Source organism: Sciurus carolinensis, chromosome 4 (genome assembly GCF_902686445.1).
Source record: "Sciurus carolinensis chromosome 4, mSciCar1.2, whole genome shotgun sequence".
Lineage (NCBI taxonomy): Eukaryota > Metazoa > Chordata > Mammalia > Rodentia > Sciuridae > Sciurus > Sciurus carolinensis.
This window is the reverse complement of record NC_062216.1, coordinates 51,153,501-51,175,337: the sequence shown is the minus strand read 5'-3', so window position 1 is coordinate 51,175,337 and position 21,837 is coordinate 51,153,501. Positions and strand designations below refer to the sequence as shown.

The window sequence follows — 21,837 nt, the reverse complement described above, 5'->3', positions numbered from 1 at the left end:
TGATAAAGCCAAAACTTTGCCCTAAACTGTTTTTTACACTTAGTTTACCATGGGCTTGCTTACGTAAAGGTGCATTTTTTTTATGCTATTTAACCAGAAACTTTTTCTCCCTAAGGGAATGGAAGATTAAGGAAAAAGAAAATATCCTTTAATAAAAATGGCCCAATCTTATTCTTATTTCTATGCTTAAAAATTCAAATTAGGAAGAGACGATTTGAGCTGAGAAAGAACTCAGAGAGGTAATGACTCTGTTTATTTCACAAGTACTATCTGTTATCATTATGGGAATAGGAGTAATTTATAAGTTTTCCTCTTGTGTATTACCAGTAGTCATGTTCCTAGGAGAATATACCACGTTGAATGTTACTAGGCACCTTCTAGTGGTTGGTAAGTTTCTGAATGCTCCTTCTATTTCCTTTCCCAAAAAGCTAATGACACCCAAGAAGGTGTTGCATCCTGCCTTGTCTTCTACAGAGAATCAGCAGATTGCCCCAAATTTCCAGAATTAAAACATTTTAGGTTGACATAATACTTACTTTAGAAAAGTAGCCAACAAGGTGGCAGCCCTTGACATCATTCTGAGTTAGTACATAAAAAAGAAATGGCTCCACGTCATAATAGAGTGTTTTGTGGTCAAGAAATAACTTTGCCAAGAGACACAGGTTTTGACAATAAATGGTACTCACGTTCCCATCAACCTAGAGAGAAAAAAAATGGATAGAGTGATTAGCATAATGTCACTTTAATTCTAGAATAATACACACCAGTTACAAGTATCTCTAGATATGTGCAGTATAGCCTAAGAGAAGCTGTCAGTGATCAACATATACCAGAACTTGGAAACTATCCTTTGAAATGGCAATATTATGGTACTTGCTGTTTTAAAACAATGAAATACTTGAAAAAAAATTTATTTTTTTTTAAATTTTTAGTTGTAGATGGACACAATACTTTTATTTTATTATTTTTATGTGGTGCTGAGAATCAAACTCAGTGCCTCAAACATGCTAGGCAAGCATTCTACAACCCCAGCCCCAAAATATCATATTTCAAAAAAAAAGTAGGAATAGCTTACTTAGGAGGTGACAATCTAGTTTGCTAAGATTAATTGCAGGACTACTTTGGATGGCAAGATTCATTTTCAAAAGTCAATTCAAATGTAACCTCTTCTAAAATACACATATTAGGTAAACCAATATATAACTGACATCTCACCCAGCAGTTTAAGCAATGTGGTTTGACTCCCATGATCAACTATACTGCCAAATAAAGCTGCACGAGGGTGTATTAACCATTGCTTTTCAGAAGCACCAAGTAGGTTTCTAGTTAAGACCCTGACAAATGAGACCTAGATTGGCCAGGATCAAGGGCACTACACACTATCGTTCTTGGTGTTCCTGAGTTGCCAGAATTTGTTCTTCTGTGAAAATGCTAATGGATAACCACATTGGCTCCCAAGACATTGGTATACTAACTGAACTCTTCAATGATTTAACTAACTTAATATGACTTCTTTTAAAATATGCAACAATATATGCTTAAGTTGAGAAGCCATTTGCTTTTGGGTATTATGAAAACAGTATTATACCTGATGCTCCTTACTTCCAAGATGAAGCGCTCCTCTATTAATGAACTAAAATAAAGTCTTAGGAAAGACCAAGAATGTGAAAGGTTGAGTGAACTCAGGCAACCTGAAATTCTATTATTGTATTAATTAACAGGACTGAGCATAGTCCTCAATACCTGGCACTCATTGTATGACACTAAGGATCAAGAATTTAAAGACCACTATTAACAGCAACACACTCACAGATATAGCATTAGTCTTATCATGATATTAAGATTTACAATGCTATTGGTACATCTCCATAAGATATTCCTTTTAAATAAGTAATAGAAATCCTTTCATTTAAATGTTGTATCATAGATTCTAAGGTGCATTTTTATCACATCTTACATACAAAATTGACTGGCATTTTCAAATACAGTCTTAAAAATTATAATTAGCAATACTTTTTCCTTTGTAGTGGCACATAAAATAGTAAGATATATTATTACTGATATCTTTGATTAAACTAATTACCAAATAACTTATTTTCAGGTCAAGCTTATGAACTTGGTACTATTTGGGTTAGTCCAATTCTGCTTCTCACATAGTTAAATTATCCAACTCAGTCGTGAGTGAATAAAAGTAAAACATTTTCCCTGCAAAATCAAGCTGTACAATTAGATGCAATACAGATGACACTTTTTGAAATGGGCAGAAAGGTAAGTACTAAATGTCTATCTTACCTCAAAGACAGAAATATTATTCTTTCGGTAAATCTCATTGGCAGGAGGATGAAACCAACCACATTTCTTCATATGCTGCTGTAGAATAGTTCTACTTTTCATATATTTTAGACAAAACTCACAAAGATACAATTTAGGCAGCCTGTAAATCATAATTTAAAAAGACGGGCTTTATATTTTATAGAGCTTCAAACTTCCATAACTCTTTTGTTTTCTGTATCATTACTAAGCAGTTAAAAAGTGGAGAATGCATCATTATCCCCATTAGAAAAAAGAAGGAAGGAAGGAAGGAAGGAAGGAAGGAAAAGGGAGGGGAGGGGAAGAAACCAAAACATATTAATTTAGATAACAGCAATTAATTAACAGCAGGAGGGCAAAGATAAGAAATCAAGACACCCAGTTCAGTGTTCTTTCAGTCTTTTAAAATTACTTGATTGACAGACATGAAAAATCTCACATTCTTTCCTCCTTGAAAATCCCTAACGAGCAAAATAAAGTCTATCTTCCAAACACACAAATAAGTGAAGATGATTTTGTTGATCTATAGAAATTTTTCCTTTGTCATTTATTTCTTCATTAATCCATTAATTTTGGGAATTAAATATCTCTTGAATACTTATCACAAGTGAGGGCTTGTGCTAGGCACACAAGGTGTGTGTATAATGGTAAGTAAAATGGACATATAGTGTACTTTGTAAAAATACTCTGTAAATGTTAAGTATGAAATTATAACAAAGAATATGTTTTGGCAAAGTGGGAAACACTATACTACCTCCTTTCTACCACTGAAGTTCTGGCTCTCTCCCTGGTTAAAAGTCACTATATGAAATTGTGTAAGTCAAAAGTCTATTATTCAACAAGTGAAATAAAGGCTCACATTATTCTTTTAGATGCCCTCAGCTGTTAGTTTATATATATTCAATAGTCTTGCTATTTTAGTAGTAGTTTAACAGAACCTCTTCCTTAATGATGTTTCTTTTATTAGGAGCTTGGTAATAAAGTGATTACAACAGTTTATAAGGTAATGGCAGGCACATAACCTAAATTAAAAACAAAACAAAACAAAACAAAAAAACGGTGGCCTTGATACCCACTGTAGTCTGAATTCATAATGCCAAAAGTTTCTCTTGTTATAAAATACATACCCCACAATTGTCTCCCTGCATCCTGACCTATTATCCACAACTGCTGAGTGCTGATAATCCGAGATCTGACACCATCATTAAAAATTATTATGTGCAAATATACTGGCCAGTAAAATGACAAAATATGAATTAATAAACTACTATATCTTGTCTCATATTTTAAGAACTGTGATACAAGGAAATTTTAAAATCTCATTCATTTAATCACCATCAGTTCAGTTAGGCTTAAAAGATTACCTTAGAATTAAATATCTGCTAAGTAGATTAACATACACAAAAAATGTCTGATTTATTAAAGTGTGAAGACCACAAATATTTTTTCAAGTTCCCACTTTGGGAGCAGCATTTGTAGCATAATTATAATTTATCTGAAAATATTTAACATTCTACTAAAGCCTTTCTGAGGTATATTTATAGCACACCAGTACTGTATGCACTAAGTGCTTCGTGTTTGTATAAAGGTGGGAAAGGCCACATGATTATTTTTCCTTCTCCCTAGGGGACTTGCAATGTGTACTCATTCTTCCCATATAATCTTATGCCTTGTTTTTTTTTTTTTTAAACTGCCATTCTGTACACTGAAAGCTTCCAAGAAACTGTTGTGGGTATAAAATTTATCCATAATATTCAATATTATTTCTAAAATCTAATATTAGCTATACCAATATAACCTGAAATCATATCGTTAATATAAAAATCATTCCAAAATATTGAGTGCAACAAACAAGGACTAACATTATAAAGACAAGAAAACAAGAGCCAAGATTATGGAAAAGAAACTTGTCCTAGGCTATTTTGCTTATTTTCTTTGCATCATGCCTCGAACCCCACTATTCAGAGAAATAGCAGTAAGCTAAACAGCTTCTCCTTCTTTATGGTGGTAAAGAGCTACAAATCTCAAAGTGAAATGGCTTCAGCTATAAACCTCATCATCTAATGTAGGAACTAAACATATTAACTAAACCTTAAAGCTGACCCATAATCATCAAATTGTCTTTGTGAATATCTGAATTTTGAATATCTTCTTAAAAAAGAAGGTGAATGAATAGCACTGCCCTAACTGTCCACTACTTACCTTTATTTATCTGTGCTAAAAAACAATTTAAATTGTCAAGATGAAAATACAGAGGTAACACTACTGTACTTGAGTAAAAAGTTTTCACTTTGAGAGCTAAATATCACAACTATTTCCTAAAATGTGAACCTGAGAAATCTAAACAAAATTCTGTGCTTTAAAAAATATTAAAAAGAAAAATGGAAGAAAAAAAAAACCTAACTTTTCCAAATTACATTAAAGATAAAATGCTAACTTTTTCATCCAATCCAACTGACAGGTCTCTGCACAGACAAGAAAATACAGTACAAGTTATGGTAATTAGATTCATTTGAGTCATTTCAATGTCTATATACTTAAAGACACTGTATTGTACATGATACATATAATTTTATATGTCAAGTAAAAAAGCAATAAATATTCAACAAATTCTACTTTTCAAGAAACATTTATAAAAGAAAAAAACAAAAGTACAATTTATTTCCCATGGTCTATGAGAGAAGGTCATTTTTTTTCTTTAAAGTTCTAGTAGTACCAGGTTGCTCAAAAAGAAAATACTGAGAGAAATGAAATCTCTGAGAAAATTACTGCCAAGTCTCATTTGCTACACTGAGTCCGTGCCATACGTTAGAATTGCAATTTATACAACATTTTAACAATTAAAAACTCTAGTGAACCTTATTAAATGAAAAACAATAAAGTAAAAGCAAACATTAATATCTACTCTATTCCAAAATATTTCTTGCTGAGAATACTTTCCAAGTCCCTGATTTTATCAGAATCAAGTCCACAAGGTTGATATTCTTTAAAGGGAATGGCCTGAAAAAACTGGCAATTTCTTATATTGGGAAAATATATTATATAGAAAGAACATTAGACTACATGAAATAAAGTGTAGTTAAGGAGATTATGTATACCCCTAAGACTAGAGAATTCTGGTGGCAGCTGCTTTTGATGATTCTCTTTCTGATAGTAGCTAGGTCTTTCTTTGCTCAGCTTCATCGTGGAGTATAGCTATGGTCAACATGCTGACACTCCAGCTTGTAAAATCAGGGATAGGCTGCAGCTATGTGTAATATCCTTACTTCTAGAATAAAACAAAATTTCTTCCCAGGAGTTTCTATGATACCTCTGGCTTTTAAGCACTGCCCAAGATAGTAGCAGTCTGTGTGGTCTTTATAATAGGACAACTTGTAGTAAAACTTTAATAAAACAAAAATTACACCAAGTATTACTTAAATCAAAGATTAAGGTACAAGCCAAGTAAGTCCAATCTGGATCAACATGATTAATGTAATTCAAAACAAGTGGCTACAGGTTATGGCTATGTGGGAAGAGCGAAGTGGGCTTAAATCCTAGTTCTGTCACTTACAAACCATATTGTCTCAAATATGAATGCTGGGCTCTGGTCTTCTCTGAAGACAGAAATATTCACCTCACAAAATTATTCCAGAAAGACTCAGTTCAATGAATTGTAATTACAGTTGCTGTTATTTATTATTATTTTTATTTTCCTTTCATCCGTTTTACTTCATTTAATAGCCAGACAGTAAGGATTCTGTGTGGTTTCTTCCTCAGTAACTGGGATTATAAAAACAAAAAAAAAAAATCAAACCTGGTTCTACTGACAAATCTCATAATCTACACATCAAGTCAAGTCAGGAAAAGAAAGAAACTTCCTAAGCAACTCTATTATATGGTCATCTGCCTTATTGAGACCTTGATATAATCTCATAGCTAAGTTCTAAACAATTCAGAAGAATATGATACTCCATAATGACAATTTCTTTTGCCTTCAGTCCATCGGTCAGTTGTTAATGGTAAAGTAGAGGTCTCTGAACTTTTCTCTGCTTTTGTGTGAGCATCAAATGGCCCTGGGGGAGAAACTTATAGTAAAAACTCTTGTTTTATACCCTTCAGTGTCAAAGAATTAATGAGATCACTATAAATAAAATAGAATTATTGTCTCATTGCTATTATTTTTAAAGTCAGGGATAAAAAATTACTTAATATACAATGTACATACAAATATTTGGATATTATGGGAAACTCCCTTAAGTATAATCCTACTTCCCTGAAGATTTTTCCTCAAGTGATCTATTCTTTTTTGTTTGTTCAAACTGCCCTGTTTTTGCATGCCTTGGGATTGAGAATTTTTTAAAAAGTGTTTAAAACCTTTCATAATAAGAAAACAATTTAGTACAGAATAATACGGTATTTAAAAACTAAGGATAGAGCTTTATTATTTGAGAAATATACGGTCTCTGAACATTTCAATTGGCTCAAGTTTAGAAGAACGTGGAAGCAAAGCAGTCTAAATGCATTTAGATAGATATATGTAGTTTTTTTTTAAATACAGAAGCAAGAGAATACATCAAAAAAATCATAATTACTAAAGACACTAATGAATTACTATTTTCTAATGGAAAATTGAAGGAACCACAATGACTAAGAAATGTATAAGAAATGTCTAAAACTCTGTTTTAAGGGAGCTGAACTTTATTGTTCCTACCCTATTTCTGCCTTCTATTAATGATTTCTATGATACCTTTTTGTTCTTATTTCTGCTGGTAACATTTACTCCTTTGCTGGTAACCAGGTCCCTCACATCTGTTTCTAGTGACAATCTCACAGAACAAAAAGCAAAAATTTCAACAAGTCCTTTAAATACCTTAAAAAACAACAGTTCATGGTTCCATTCTCATCATCTCTTGAAAAGCAAGTGCTAAAGTTGGCACTCTATTTCTATTTCTCCATTGAGTAAAAGAGACAAGGTACTTAGGTTTCAATCTATCTGCACTCTGACACAGTTGATAGACACATTAAATAAGCTTTTTTCTCTAATTTGAGTGCTCCTCTGATATGGACAGTTTGTGAATAGCTACTTAAAATTAATAATAATGATTTACTTGACATATTAATTTCTTAGCATATTTCTTGATCACACAAGATCATTCCTAAACAAAACTCCCAAGATATAAGTCACCTTGAACACCAGAGTTCTGAAGGGTAGTTGAAGAAATTCTTTCTTCTAACACACATATACTTTAACCTTTTCTGAATAAATCCAGATTCATGATAGAGAGTACTAACTTTAAGATAATACCACAGGCTATGAATCAGTTAGTTTAGAGTCAACTGATTCTACAGTATGGTTCCCAAATGTGTTTGATGAGCTTGTTAGTTTGTCGAGTTTTGTTTTTGCCTCCTTTTTTGTTATTACTTCTTCACTGAAGTTAGGGTCTAGCATTGCTGCTCCTAGTTTTCTTTTCTTTTCTTTTTTTTTTTTGCGTTACTGGGAATCGAACCCAGGGCCTTGCAAGCACTCTACCAACTGAGCTATCTCCCCAGCCTGCCCTAGTTTCCTATTTCTGCTACAGACTTGCGAATCACATCAGCAAATTATTATATTACATGGAAAGAAAAAATAGAAGATGCCAACTCTTAGTGGAAGACCCTTTTAACAACTATTTGGATCTATTTTCAGCTTCTTGGAAATAACCCATGTTATAAGTTTTCTACATACTGTAAAACTCTAAGTATATGTTGTTGTAGTTTAACCCACAGAGCACCATAACTTATTATTCCTTACAAAACCTACTAACTGGGAAACTAACGTAAGTAGTTCACAGATTGGGGAGTATTAATGTGACTGCTATACAGCAAATGATAAACTAGTGTTTAACTTTTTTATTGCATCTTTTTCTCTCTTTTCATGTTAACCCTAAAGGAAAAACACAACTGAAATTATTGAGCACTTAACATTCTCTAAATGATTTACATGTTTTAACTAATTTAATGTTCACAATAACACTGAGACAGGTACTATTAGTATCCTACTTTACAGATGAGGAAACTGACACAGAGTAGTGAGTAACTTCTAAGGTTACACTGTTTATAAATGCCACAGCTGAGTCATGAAATAAATATGGCTCTACTATGCATGTTGCCACTTCCCAAAAAGCTGCAGAGTGATCAATTTTTATATCTGGAAATCCAAGATATTTTATATATAATACTGTACTATTCCATTGTCCTACTATGCCTAGGAAAACATACTATTCACAAAGTTTGTTAAATTGTAAAAATTCAGAGCAAAAGCTACTCAACTGAAACTTTACATTCATTAAATATATAAAATTCTCTCGTTTAAAAAAAAAAAAAAGAACTAGTGTTAAGAATAAAGCAAAATTCTTTTAAAAAAAAAATTCCTCTTTCATTCTGACCATGTCTAAGATTTCTAATTTTAAACAACAGCTTTTCGACAGGTTACAGAAAAGAAAATAAAGCTGGTTGCCAAACAATGTTGCTATTATGGACATTTTAAAAAGCCCGTTTCTTCAAATGTAAAAAGATGAACTGAACTAAAACACCTTTGGGTCCTTTCTACTTCTAGGGTCCTATGAAACTTAAAACAAAATAAAGGATGTCTCAAAACATACCTTGAGTATTCTTGAGGATAAGGGGAGGAGTACCAGGTGTGAATTTCATACTTTCCAAATTCAATGACAGAGGGGCAGCGGACTTGTGGATCAGGGGGACCAGTCACTCCAACTTTCTGTGCAGTCAAGAAATACATTACAAAAGTTAGCTAAATTAGATACACCAACACAATAAGCCCCCCGCCCCCCCCAAAAAATCTGAATCTACATCTTTTCTCAGGATTTCTCAGGAAAGAAAAAAAGAAAAGCTAACAAATTTTGAAATAAATTGTTTTATTCTTTAAACAGAATATAAAAAAAAATGCTATTAAATCTCTTAGAACCAAATGTAGTTGGTGTCACTGCATTTTCTAATTTAAAAACACTGCCAATACTTTCTTAACTACACTTACTCCCTTAATAACTTCATTATTAAGAAGAAATTGCTGGCATTTAAGGATATAAGATAAAGAATAATTTAGGGTGGTGGGCGCTTCATACTTGCCTCAGCTGAACACAATGGAAATGACCTACTAATCATGTTAAGTACATACTGAAAAGACTTTCTGATTTGGGAGAGTAAATATTTAAGAACAACATAAAAAGAATGTCATAAAACAAACATCAAGAGTCTTCATTGTACAGTACACCTAAAATTCCCTTCATTAGTAGCTCTGCACAGATCTGACAAAAGAAAAATATACTTTGCTATACACAGGCCATTCCTTTTTCTACCTTCTTTTTATAATGAAACTTATCTTACGCTTCCCCTAATTCCTGGGATTATCTAAATAATTATACTATTCAAGAAAAGAGTGATTCGCTTGACTTCTAAATCAGCACTTCAAATATAAGACATTGCTCAAGACAACAAAGATCCAGTTTTAAAACCTTAAATTCAAGGGCAATTTGATTTTCCCTGTAACCAACTTAGCAAGATTCATACATACATATGATATATACACATACATATGTATGTGTATTTATCACAGATACTTTAGAAATATTAATTTACTTAAGAACTAGAACCTAGTCTCAAATACAAATATTAATAATTCTTCATCAAAAGAACATCCAAAATTATCCTTCAACATTATGCTTTAGAGACCACTGAGAGGATATTAGAAGTCCCCTGTTGGAGTCCACAGATATATACATATACCTTATAATAAAAATAAAAAGATTTTTATTCCCTGGTTTTATATAAATTAATTTATAAGAAAGAAGCCACTTCACCAAAACTCATTTGAGAATTCTCTCTGCTTTTCTTAACTGTTTGCTCTTATAAAAGGCCAGGGGATTTATCTCAGGTTTCATACTGAAAAACAGCCAAGTAAGACCTCATGCTGTTCCTCAAGCACCTCAGAACAAAAGACAACCATCTTCATATATAACCAGATGAATGAGAAGTCATACTCCATTTATGTGTGATATGTCAAAATGCATTCTCTACTGTTATGTATAACTAATTAGAACAAATGGAAAAAAAAAAAAAAAAAAAGACAACCACCATCTAGTTAGATAAGTAGTGATATAACACCAGCAAATACTCAGGCTCCTCCAAATGCAAAAACCATATAGAAATATGGTAAAAATAAGATTTCTTTCATTTCTAAAAAACCAAAACAACTTTGTTAAAAAAGGATTTTAAAAGGCTGTTCTTTAAACCATATTCCAGAATTAATTCATAAAGTAGGATATTTTCATTTAATTTACACTGATTAAAATAATAGAAGTACAGGAAAATAGTTTCAAATACCAGAAACCAAATCTAACTTTTTGAGGCAAGGATCAAACAGGAAATACAAAAGCTGAAAATATGCACCTGCTGTGGCACTGCCTGTTGTTTGAGAGCTTTCCCATCAGCTGCCCATCGCTCTTCCAGGCGGATGCCCGATGTGAAAGTGGATATCCAGTTCCAGTATAATTGTTTGCACATCACCACAAATAAGTGTGTAGAGAAGTACTCCTAGCAGACTCCCCCTCTACCCACAACTATCTTCACCTTTGTGCTGTGAAATGCTCTGGCACATGCGCATGCGCATGTCCTCCACCACTCCCAATTCCCTCCTGCAAGCCTCCAGAGCAAAGGGTTTCCATTCACTAAGGTTTAGAAGTTAACAAGGCTCTACAAAGGGAGGAAGCAAATGCTGCATCTAAACCACTTATTAACCCAGTTCCTGCTAAAATCAAATTGTCACATCTGAATTACTACAAGATCCCCTTTGCAGGTTATTTTAAAATTTCAGTCAAAATACCCTTCTATTAATTAACTTTCTAAAGTGGAGGTAACTAGTATAATCAAGAGCACAAATATATAATATAAATAAATATAAATTTTTAGTCCAAGTTCTATCACTTCATGACCCTCTCATTTGACTATGCCATATTCTTTAAAAGATAATATATATTCCAGGCCAGAATTGATCTTTTAATCTAAGATAACTATAGAGAGCTTCAGATACACTAGTAATTGTCTACACCCAAAGAAAACTTTAAACATACATATTTCTAAGTAATGAAACTTATCACTAGCAGTTTATAAAAAGAGATTATTCTTTACAAAAACTCAGTTTCCATTAAATGGCTTATCTAAGTGCAATTTTTAATACAGCCTGCTCCTACAGTACCCCCAACTCTGGATCTGGTATAAACAACAAAATTACAATTTATGTAAATACTGGCCAGTACCCTTCCTCTGTCTCTCTACTCACACATCTCCCACTAGACCTACCCTCACTTTCTATTCCCTTGGGAAGTGATATTTTGAAGTGAGAATAAAGGATTGAACTGTCCCCTCATCAAAACGTGAGAAGAAATGGCTTTCTGGTATTTGAACACTTTTCCCATGGAAAGATTATAATAAATAATCTCATTCATTAGGGATTAAAAGTTACATGATGAAAGAGATATGTAAGAATGAGTTCACATGCTCCAAACTAGAAAGAGCCCAAACTAAAGGATTAGGGTAATGAGCATTCATACTGTGCCATACTCTGAGCTTCCATTTAATTCCCACAATTCATTCCTGAAAGTAGGGGGAAACCTGCCCACTTTACAGATGGAAAAAACAAGGCTCAGAGAGATTAGGAGGCAAAAACACCAGGGCAAGAACAGTAAGAATGAAGCATAAAGACTTTCATGGGTGGAAGTGAGGGAAATAGAATTAGTCCTCAATTAATTGTTTTGAATTCCAAAATTTGTGTGCAGGTATTTTTTAAAAAGAACTACTCAGTTTTCCAAAGATAGGAAGCTACTAGTCTACAACCTCTTATCTAGAATGTTTTAGAATTCTACATTTTTCTGATTTTAGAGAAGTATTAAAGTATAAACACATATATCAACAGCCCAGGAGGATTTGGGGCAGCACTCTCTAATCAGACACATTAATTTTCTTCAGCAAAATATATTCACAATAGGATATATAAAGGGCATAAAAAGTCTTGTATCAGTTCAGATCACGTTTTGCCAATAACTGAGTTGAAGTAAAGTGAGAATTACTGTAGAATGGATTATGAAAAAAAAAAAAAAAAAAATTCCCCCCTTAGTCACGTGTGGTTGTAGCTCACCAATAGTCCCAACAGTTCAAGAGGATAAGGAAGCCAGCCTGGACAAATAAGCAAGAGCTGTGGCAGAGTGCTTGCATGTATGGGCAAGGCTCTGGGTTCAATTTCCAGTACTGGGTGTAAAAGAACAGACAACATGTTTTTTTCTCATTCTTCCAAGAAGATATGCAAATGGATATAAGCATTTGAAAAGACACTCATCATCACTAATCATTAGGAAAATAAAAATCACAGTATGATTCTACTTCACATTCATCAAGATGGTCATTATTTTGGGAAAAAAAAAAAACAAAACAGAAAATAACAAGTTTGGTAAGGATGTCCCATTGCTGGTGAAAATCAAAACTAGTACAGCTGTTCTGGTAAACAGAATGGCAGTTCTTTAAAAAAAGTTAAACAGAATTACCATGTGATGCAGAAAGTCCACTTACCCCCTAGAACTGAAAGTAGGTACTCAAACAGATATTGTATACCAGTGCTCATAGTAGCACTATACACAATAGCCAAAAAGTGGAAACAACCCAGGGGTTCCTTAACAGATGAATGGATAAACAAAATGTGGAATATACTTACGATACAGTATTTTTCAGAAAAAGCCTTAAAAAGGAAGACATCTAAGCTGAAATTGGACAAGCCTCAGAGACATTATGCTAAGTGAATTAAGACAGCTACATAAGGACAAACATTATTTAAATTCACTCATCTGAGGTACCTAGAGTAGTCAAATTAATAAAGACAGAAAACAGAACCAATAGTTGCCAAGAGTCAGGGAGAGGTATATACCGATAAAGATGAAAAAGTCCTGGAGACAGATGGTGATATAGGTGTATAACAACATGAACATATTTAATGCAGTTGAACTAGACACTTAAAAATGTTTAAAATGGTGAATTTTATATTATAAAATATAATATTGTGTATTTTATCACAATAATTTTTTAAAGCTTTCAGGATTCTTTGGATTTCAGAATTGTGGATAAAGGTTTGTGACCTGTCTAAAGAGTGATATGATATTCAACTAAGCCATAAACGCTCATAGGACTCTGTGTATAGGACATAGATCACAGTCCATAGGACTCTCATCTCTCTCTTCTCCTAAGTCTTTTTGTTCTACACTCAGACATATCCTTTTCCATCTTTGCTAGTTCTTTTACTATTAAATATTGACAAAATTCAAGATTCTGTCCTCAGCCCTCTCATCTTGTTCCACCCCATCCCACAGGACCCACAATTCAGTTATCCTACAAGTTTTTCATTCTCCTCATGCCCTTCTTTTCTTTATCCAACATAAGAGTCTAACATCTTTCATTATAACTCCCATCTCTGAATATATCCATAATATCCTTGCCTCTCTCCTGATTAAACATCAAAATTCAACACTTGTTAAATTCAATTCTCCACATAATCTGTCATCCCCAAATTTTGAACACGGTTGGAGAAAATCACAGAATCATGCTAACTAGTCTCAATTTATAAATCATAATCATTAACCTCAAAAGGGCACTTAATGCTCTACTACTCCACTCATCCTCCCATTCTCTAAAAGAGAATTTCATATTTCTTTCTGTCTCAAGATATCTCTTACTTCAGCTTCACTTTCAGTCACTGCCTTTGATTCCTATTGTATAAGAAACTAGAATTGAGCTTCCACAACTTTCCTTAGCCACATCTGCATGCCTAAACCTTTGTGTTTATATATCATCCTTACTTTCCCTAATACTATGAAAAATTCATCTGGAATTCTATCTAAGGCCAATACCTTCACTTGTGCATAAAATTACATCCTGTCTTACCTATTTAAAAATATTATCCAACAATTCCCACCCCCCTCTCTTTTCACCATTAGACTTCAAAATTGCTTCTGAATTCTCAGCACAAACTCTAAAATACAGGAGAAGTTGGAATGATGTATTTCAAGTCATGACAGAAAATAAATGTCAACCAAGATTGCTATATACAGCAAAGCTATCCTCCAGAATTTAAGAAAAATCTTCCAAGATTAGCTGAAACTAAAAGAATTCATGATTACTATATCAACACTATGGAAAATACTTAAATACTACACACAGAAGAAATCAAAAACAAACTCCAGAGCTCATGAGTAGACAAATCTCATTTGAAGAATAGATAAGCAAATGAGAAACAGGACCAAATTAAACATTAGATACAAATCAAAATGGCAGGAATTAACTAACATCTCTCTATAACACTGAATAAAAATGGTCAACTCTTCACTTAAAAGACATAGGTTGGTTAAAAAAAAAAAAAAAAAAAAAAAAAAAAAAAAAAACAAGACAACTATATGGTGTTTGCAAGAGACCTATATTAGAGGCAAAGACAGTCACAGGCTGAATGAAAGTGAAAGGATGGAAATTGATACACCATGTAAATGGAGCCCCCCAAAAAACAGGATTAGCTACTCTCATATCTGACAAAGCAGACTGTAAGCCAAAATTAATCAGAAGAGACAAAGAAGGTTATTTCAAACTGGCAAGGGGGACAATCCAAGAAAATATAATGAGAGTAAATATTTATGCTCCAAATGTTTTTGCACCTAATTGCATAAAAAAGACATTATGTGACTTATTGACTCAGACCCTAGTATGATAATATTGGGTAATTTCAACATATCTCTCTCACCACTAGACAGGTCATCCAGACATAAACTCAGTAAAGATTCTTCAAACCTAGAAATTGTTATAAATCAAACAGACTTAACAGACATCTATAGAATATTCTATCCAACAACAGTCAAATTCATTTTCTTCTCAGCTTCTCATGAAACCTTCTCTAAAACAGATCATAGTTTAGGCCATGAACCAACTCAGCAAACACAAACACACACGAAAATTAATATAATTTCTTGTATTTTATCTGATCATATTGGAATGAAATTAGAAATCCACATCAAAACAACTATATGGAAATCAAATAGTACACCTTTGAAATATGAATGGGTGACAGAAGAAATCAGAGGAGAAATTTAAACATTTTTAGAATCAAATGAGAATAATGATACGACCATAACCTTTGGAACACTGTGAAAGACATTCTAAGAAGAAAGTTTATAGCTATCAGTGCCTACATGAGAAAATCAGAAAGATCCTACATAAACAACCTAATTATGCATCTCAAAGTCCTTGAAAAACAAGAACAAACAAATTCCAAAATCAGTAGAAGGCAATAATTAAGATCAGAACTGAAATCAATGCAACAGAGAATAAAACAACACACAAAGCATCTATTAAACCTAGAATTGGTTCTTTGAAAAGACATACTACTAACTTTTTTATGCTTCCATTTATCTTTTTAGAGAAGTCTCTTTTTTATGGAAGTATATTCTATATAGCTAGAGATGGAACACAGTACCAAGTGAACTATATCACTTTCTCCCCTACTGCCAAAAACAATTTTTTAAAAAAATTCGAAACTAATTAAACCTTTAAAAAATGTTTTAAAAAATTCTTACTAAGCAATTCAATAATTCTTTACTCAAATGTATTAAGTTCTTTCATGCTTCAACACCTTTACAGTTTCCTAATACATTGTAAGATCTATAAGAATAGAAACTATGTCTTTCCTGTAGATCCACACCTTGCACAGTTTATATAACATAACAGGCACTCAAAAATGATGAGTTGTGGGTTGGATGAACTGCAATATTAACTCCTTTATCATTTACTTTTTGCTTATGTTGCAAGACAGCCTAAGAAATCATAATAAAAATAAAATCTTCCTGGAAAATATTCAAAACAAGGTGATGGGCATGTAACTTAGTGGCAGAGCACTTGGTTAGCAAGTACAATCCCTGGGTTGGATAGTCAATAGAGAAGAGGGGGGAAGAGGAAGAGAGGAAGGTAAAAGAGGGTAGAGGAAGAGGAGGAAGAGGCTCAAGAAGAGAAGGCTGAAGCAGTTTGTACTAAGCCAAATCTGAGCTCTCAAAAAGGAATTTCTGAATTATCTTTATGAATCTTTTTATTATTCAAAACCTATTTTAATCCCAATTGGCTTCAAACCACTTTCTCTTATTACATTAATTCAGATAATCTGGATCATCCTTGACAACCTCCATCAACCTCACACCAAATCTGTCAATACTTTCTGATTTCATCTTCAAAATACACTCTAAATCTGTCTACTTCTCTACTATTTCCATTGCCATCTCTTTAATCCAAGCTACCATCAAAAACCTGCAAAGTGATTTCCATTTCCATTTTTGCTTAATTACAACCTATTCTTCATACACAGGCCAAGAAAAACAAATTTTAATGCAAATATAACCCTACTGTTTCCTTTATAAAAACCATTTCATGGCTTCCCATTACAACTAAGATAAAAACCCAATTCTAATTCTTCTGGCCTATGTATATCTTCCCCAGCTTCATCTGTGTAATTCTTAATTCATTATACTCTAGTTACACTGGACTTCAGTTCCTCAAATTTATCAATTTCTTTCATTCCTCAAGACATTTACACAGTCTGTCATGTAATTCTTTTTTTTTTAAAGCTCTTGGCCTTACTGACTTTTTATCCATCTTTAGATCCTTGTATAAATACTTCCTCAAAAGCCTTCCATTCTCACACATTCCAGTCTCAACCTCTAGCAATCTAGATCAGGAAGTCCCTGTTACAATCTCTCACTTATTTTCTTCCTACTACCTATCAGTTTGTAATTACAATTTTATTCTGATTTTTCATTGTATGTCTCAATTTTGAGACTGAAAGCTTCATGAGACAAAGCCTGCGTCCTCACTGACAACTCAAGTACTAAGCTAAGCACATGAATGAATGAATCTCATGGAGAAATATCACCATCATCAGAATTTCAGTGCATTGCCAGTTAAATAAACATGAATTAATAAGCTGGCTGTGGTGGTGCAGCTTGTAATCCCAGCAACCTGGGAGACTAAGATAGGATGATCTTAAGTTCAAGGCCAATCTAAGCAACTTGGGCAAGATTGTCTCAAAATAAAATTTTTAAAAAGGACTGGGAGTGTAGCTCAGAGTTGGAATGCTGGTCTAGCACTGCAAGGCCCTGAATTCAAACCCTAGTACCACACAGACAGACAGATACACACAAACATGAATTAGACTTCCAATATCTAGTTGTATATTTCCTTGATACCAGACACATAAATGGACCATAATAAGTTTAATAAAATGGTGGAAGAAACATAAAATGAGAAAGATAATTATCCATATAAATTTATATTGTTTTCCATTATCTTCATCAAAGCTCAGCATTCCTTTTTTAATTTATCATTTTTTATTACAGCACTAGTTATACATAGCAAATTGGTTGAAAATAATAGTTGACAAAATCATACACAGCATTCCCTTTTAACTCACTCTCTAGTTATTGTTAACTCCACACTTGTATCATTTTATACAGCTCTTGCTCCACTGCCCCCAGCAGAAAATTTCATTTGAATAACTATTCATTAAACAAATATTTGCTGAGCCTTTATCAGTATAAAGAAATGACCAAAGAGAAAGTCTCTGTTCTCAAGGCACTTATATTCTAAAAATAAATATTTAAATTCAAGAGATGGTACTAAGTAGGAAAAGCAGACAAGTGAGTGGATAGAGGAGTGATACAATGTGGTTAAAAATGTGCTGTCTTAGTTAGGGGTTAGGGAAGTCCTCTTTAATAACATGACATTATGAGCAGAGACCCAAAGGGAGTGAGCAGTGGAGCCAACTAAGAAAGGCAATCAAACAGAATAGCAAGAACAAAGGCTCCAAAACACTAGGTGTGCTCAGTATGTTTAAAAGGAAGAGGTCTGTGACTGGAGTAAATAATGGCAAGAGTAGAAGAAAAGTATCCAGAGAGGGAAGCAAATACAAGATCACACAAAACCTCAGAGGGTACAGATTTTAGTTTTTAAAATTCCAAGAAAGACTGAAAGACACTGAAGGTTTTCTGAGCACAAGTTTTCAATTTAAGTATGAAAATAATTAACCTGGCCTTTGCGCTGAAGTGAGAGGCAAAAGCAGAAGCCAGGAGATTAGTCCAGGGACTATTATAAGAGTCCAAGCATCCAGAGATGACAATGATTTTGAAGCAGTAAGTAGTAGTCATATTCTGAATATATGCTGAAGGCAGAATCATTAGGTGGATTTGAATGTGGAGTATAAGAAAGAAAAAGAATCAAGGATAATACCTCTTTGAGCCTAAGCAAGTACAAAGACAGAATTACTGTTATGGTTTGGATCTTAAATGTCCCCCAAAGACCACCTCAACTGAAGGTGATACTGGAGTTGGTGGAACCTTTAGGAGGTGGGGCCTACAGGAAGAAAGATCATTGGGAGCAGGTCCTTGAAAGTGACATTAGGCCCCTGCCTGCTCCCCTCTCTTTTTCAATCCTGGCCACCATGCATTTCTGCCATGATGTACTATGCTGCCACAGATCCAAAGCAATGTGGTCAAGTGATCATTGACTGAAACCGCTGAAACGGTGAGCCAAAATAAATCTTTCCTCCTTTGAAGTTGATTATCTCAGGTATTTTTATCACATCGATGAAAAGTTGACAAACACAACTACCATTTATTTCCATTCTCCACTTAAAGGTACCAGGTAACTAGGCTAGCACAGTAAGAGCCCAGAACATCTTGTGGTGGCCAGAAGTAAATAAAAAGGATGAGACATGTCAAAAGGACACAAGAGCCAGACCTTCCCCAAACTTGGAACAATTTAAGCATCAAAATAGAAAAATTAATAGCAACAAATTATATAACCCATAACATAAAATAATGTGGTTCCTAAAAGAATGAATAAATAAATGGGAAGGAGAAAAGACTCTTCTTTATAGAATGCCATTTAATAAATGTAAAAGAAATGGAATTAGCAAATCATATTTGCCAACCAACAAAGCAAATATTTCAGGTGAAAATCATCACTGGATGCTAAATCCAGCAGGTAAAAGTTTCATAAAAAAAACAGGATGTTTGCATGGTCTCAAAATATGTCACCACTAGAAAATTAATGATAGAAAATAATAATTTTACATGGCAGAAAAATACTTTAATTGAGTAATCGAAATTAATATCACTTCAGTAAGGCAAAGAGATATTATATACCTCCTGATATGAAGCACTGAGAACACATTCCCTTTGTAGTATTTTAAAATCATGATAAAACATAGAACAATCTCAAAGTAATAGATATTTTATGAAATAAATGATCTGTATACTTCAAAATTACCAAGGTCATGAAAGATACAGACTGTGAAGACTAAAGAGAAATGAAAACTAAATGAAACACATGATCTTAGATTGCACAGTGCTCCAGGAAAAGTTATTTGTTTTCTTCTACTATAAAGAACATTAGCAATACAATTAGTGTAATCTGAATTATAATACTTAAAATGTTTCATTTTACTTACTGATAGGAAAACAACAACACCACCAACAACAACAACAACTAAAACCCCCAGCCCTTGAGAGGTTGAGACACTTACTCAAAGTAAAAATTACTACATGACAGATCAGGTTTTAAACCACTTATAGCCAGTACTTTGCTCAATCATAATATGGTAGAATGCTGAGTAAACGCTTACTAAGTAATTATATTGCTGTTTTAATTTTTCAAAAGTACTCACATAATTACAGACATAAAGATGCTAATCACCAACAGGTCTTTTAATACAAAATATTTTAATTATACAATTGTACAATTATTTTAATTATACAATTGTATAATCTGTAGCATCAGCTTTATAAATTATATCAAGAGAACTTAATTTGGCTTATGTAGATAAGTTGGCTGGAAGCAGAGAAGGAGAAAGAAAAATGAACATAATTTAGAAGAGACTATAAGATCTAATCCCTGCACTTTTCCAACTCACCTCCTGCATTCTCTACACCCTGTATTCTTCATCCTAAAGAACTTAAATTTCCACAAGTAAGCATGCTTTCCCCTTTCCTGGATCTGTTCATTTTTACTTCTGTTCCTTCTGATCAGATGTGACCCCAAACCCTGTTATTCTGACAAGTTACTCTATATCCTTTAAGACCCCTCATTGAATCATCCTCTGAACTTCCCAAGGTAGATGCTTGCTTCCCTATTCTTCCAACACTGTGTACTCCATAATGAAATTTTTCATACTAATGAAATTTTTATCTGCAAGTCTTTTATACACTGTACTTGAGAGAAGGAATCCTGTCATTTACTTTGGCATCTATATAGCACCTGGCACATAAATAGACATTTTTGTCTATATATTTATAGTTTACCATGTCACAAATGATTAAGACAGAAGCATTTAACAAATATTTCTTGAACTAATAATTACAGATGCTTTATTACTCACAAGAAGCTTGTTTTTGTTTTTTGGTCAAACCCCAAACTCCTCTTCATATAACAGGACAGAAAACTTTAAAATTAAATTGACTTAATATTTGTAATCAAAGCAGTATGTTTATCTCCAAAACTGAAACAGTTATGGGTTTGAAAGGAATACCCTAGCCAGCAGAACTATATATACAAATAAACCAAACCTTTCTCAAAACAGACAGATAAACTGCTTTGCCTACAACGTAATCAATTCTCTGTTTCTTATCCATGAACAAGTTGCTTGACCGTCCAATCTGAACATCCAACTTTACCTGCAGTGCTTGTTCTTGGATATCACGAAATAATTCCATATCTTTCTCAGTCATGATTTCCTGGCTCCCAAAAAGTCGCTCCTCATTTTCTTGTTTGCCATCCCAGCCATCCTGATTGTCTGCACATAAAGAAAGGACTCACATGTTATTTGCACTATCCTTAATTTAATACATGAACTTTCAACCTGAAGACTTTAATACTATTTATATAACAGAAAAAAGGACAGCATTAAACTGACTTCTAGAAAGACAGCTCAATAAAGAATCTTTACATATTATATCTGCCTTTTAGTGAACATCCTGAGTTGTCTTAAAGCTTTCAAAAATATGACATAACCAAATTTAAACGTCATTAATAGTTTACATTTTAATAGGCAGAACAAGGAGTATAAAATTTATTTTGAAATAGTATGAATATGACACTTTCAGTATGATTTTAATGTGTCAACATTCAAAAAGATAATCTTCAAAGTAGCTACCTTAACTGATACCAGGAAGTACTAACTCCCCTCACTTTCTGGGTGCCCTGTTAAAGCACAAACTCCACAAACCTGAGGACCACAGGTGATAATCCTCTGGGTAAGTATGAAAAATTATGATAATCATCCACTAAATGATGGCTCTTCCTCAACTGGGCAAAAAAATTAGTGAAGGGAGTATTTGGGGTTATGTAGATCAATATCCTTTGCATTTGAAGATGACACTGCTGATGGCCTCATTTCCTCTTTGTATGAGTATGGCTGAAAAGACC

The 21,837-nt window shown here is 33.3% G+C and overlaps 1 protein-coding gene across 4 annotated transcripts in view; it reads right to left on the bottom strand.

Moving 5' to 3' along the window:
- Kat6a (lysine acetyltransferase 6A) overlaps positions 1-21,837 on the bottom strand; it is a 95,880-nt gene that overhangs the window by 14,984 nt on the left and 59,059 nt on the right. For all 4 annotated transcript variants that reach the window (XM_047549116.1, XM_047549115.1, XM_047549118.1 and 1 more), the window contains 4 exons: positions 21,087-21,205; positions 8,934-9,049; positions 2,293-2,434; positions 537-698 (listed from right to left, as the gene is read on the bottom strand). In XM_047549116.1, the coding sequence (XP_047405072.1) occupies positions 537-698; positions 2,293-2,434; positions 8,934-9,049; positions 21,087-21,205 (539 nt within the window). The remainder of the gene's footprint in view (positions 1-536; positions 699-2,292; positions 2,435-8,933; positions 9,050-21,086; positions 21,206-21,837) is intronic.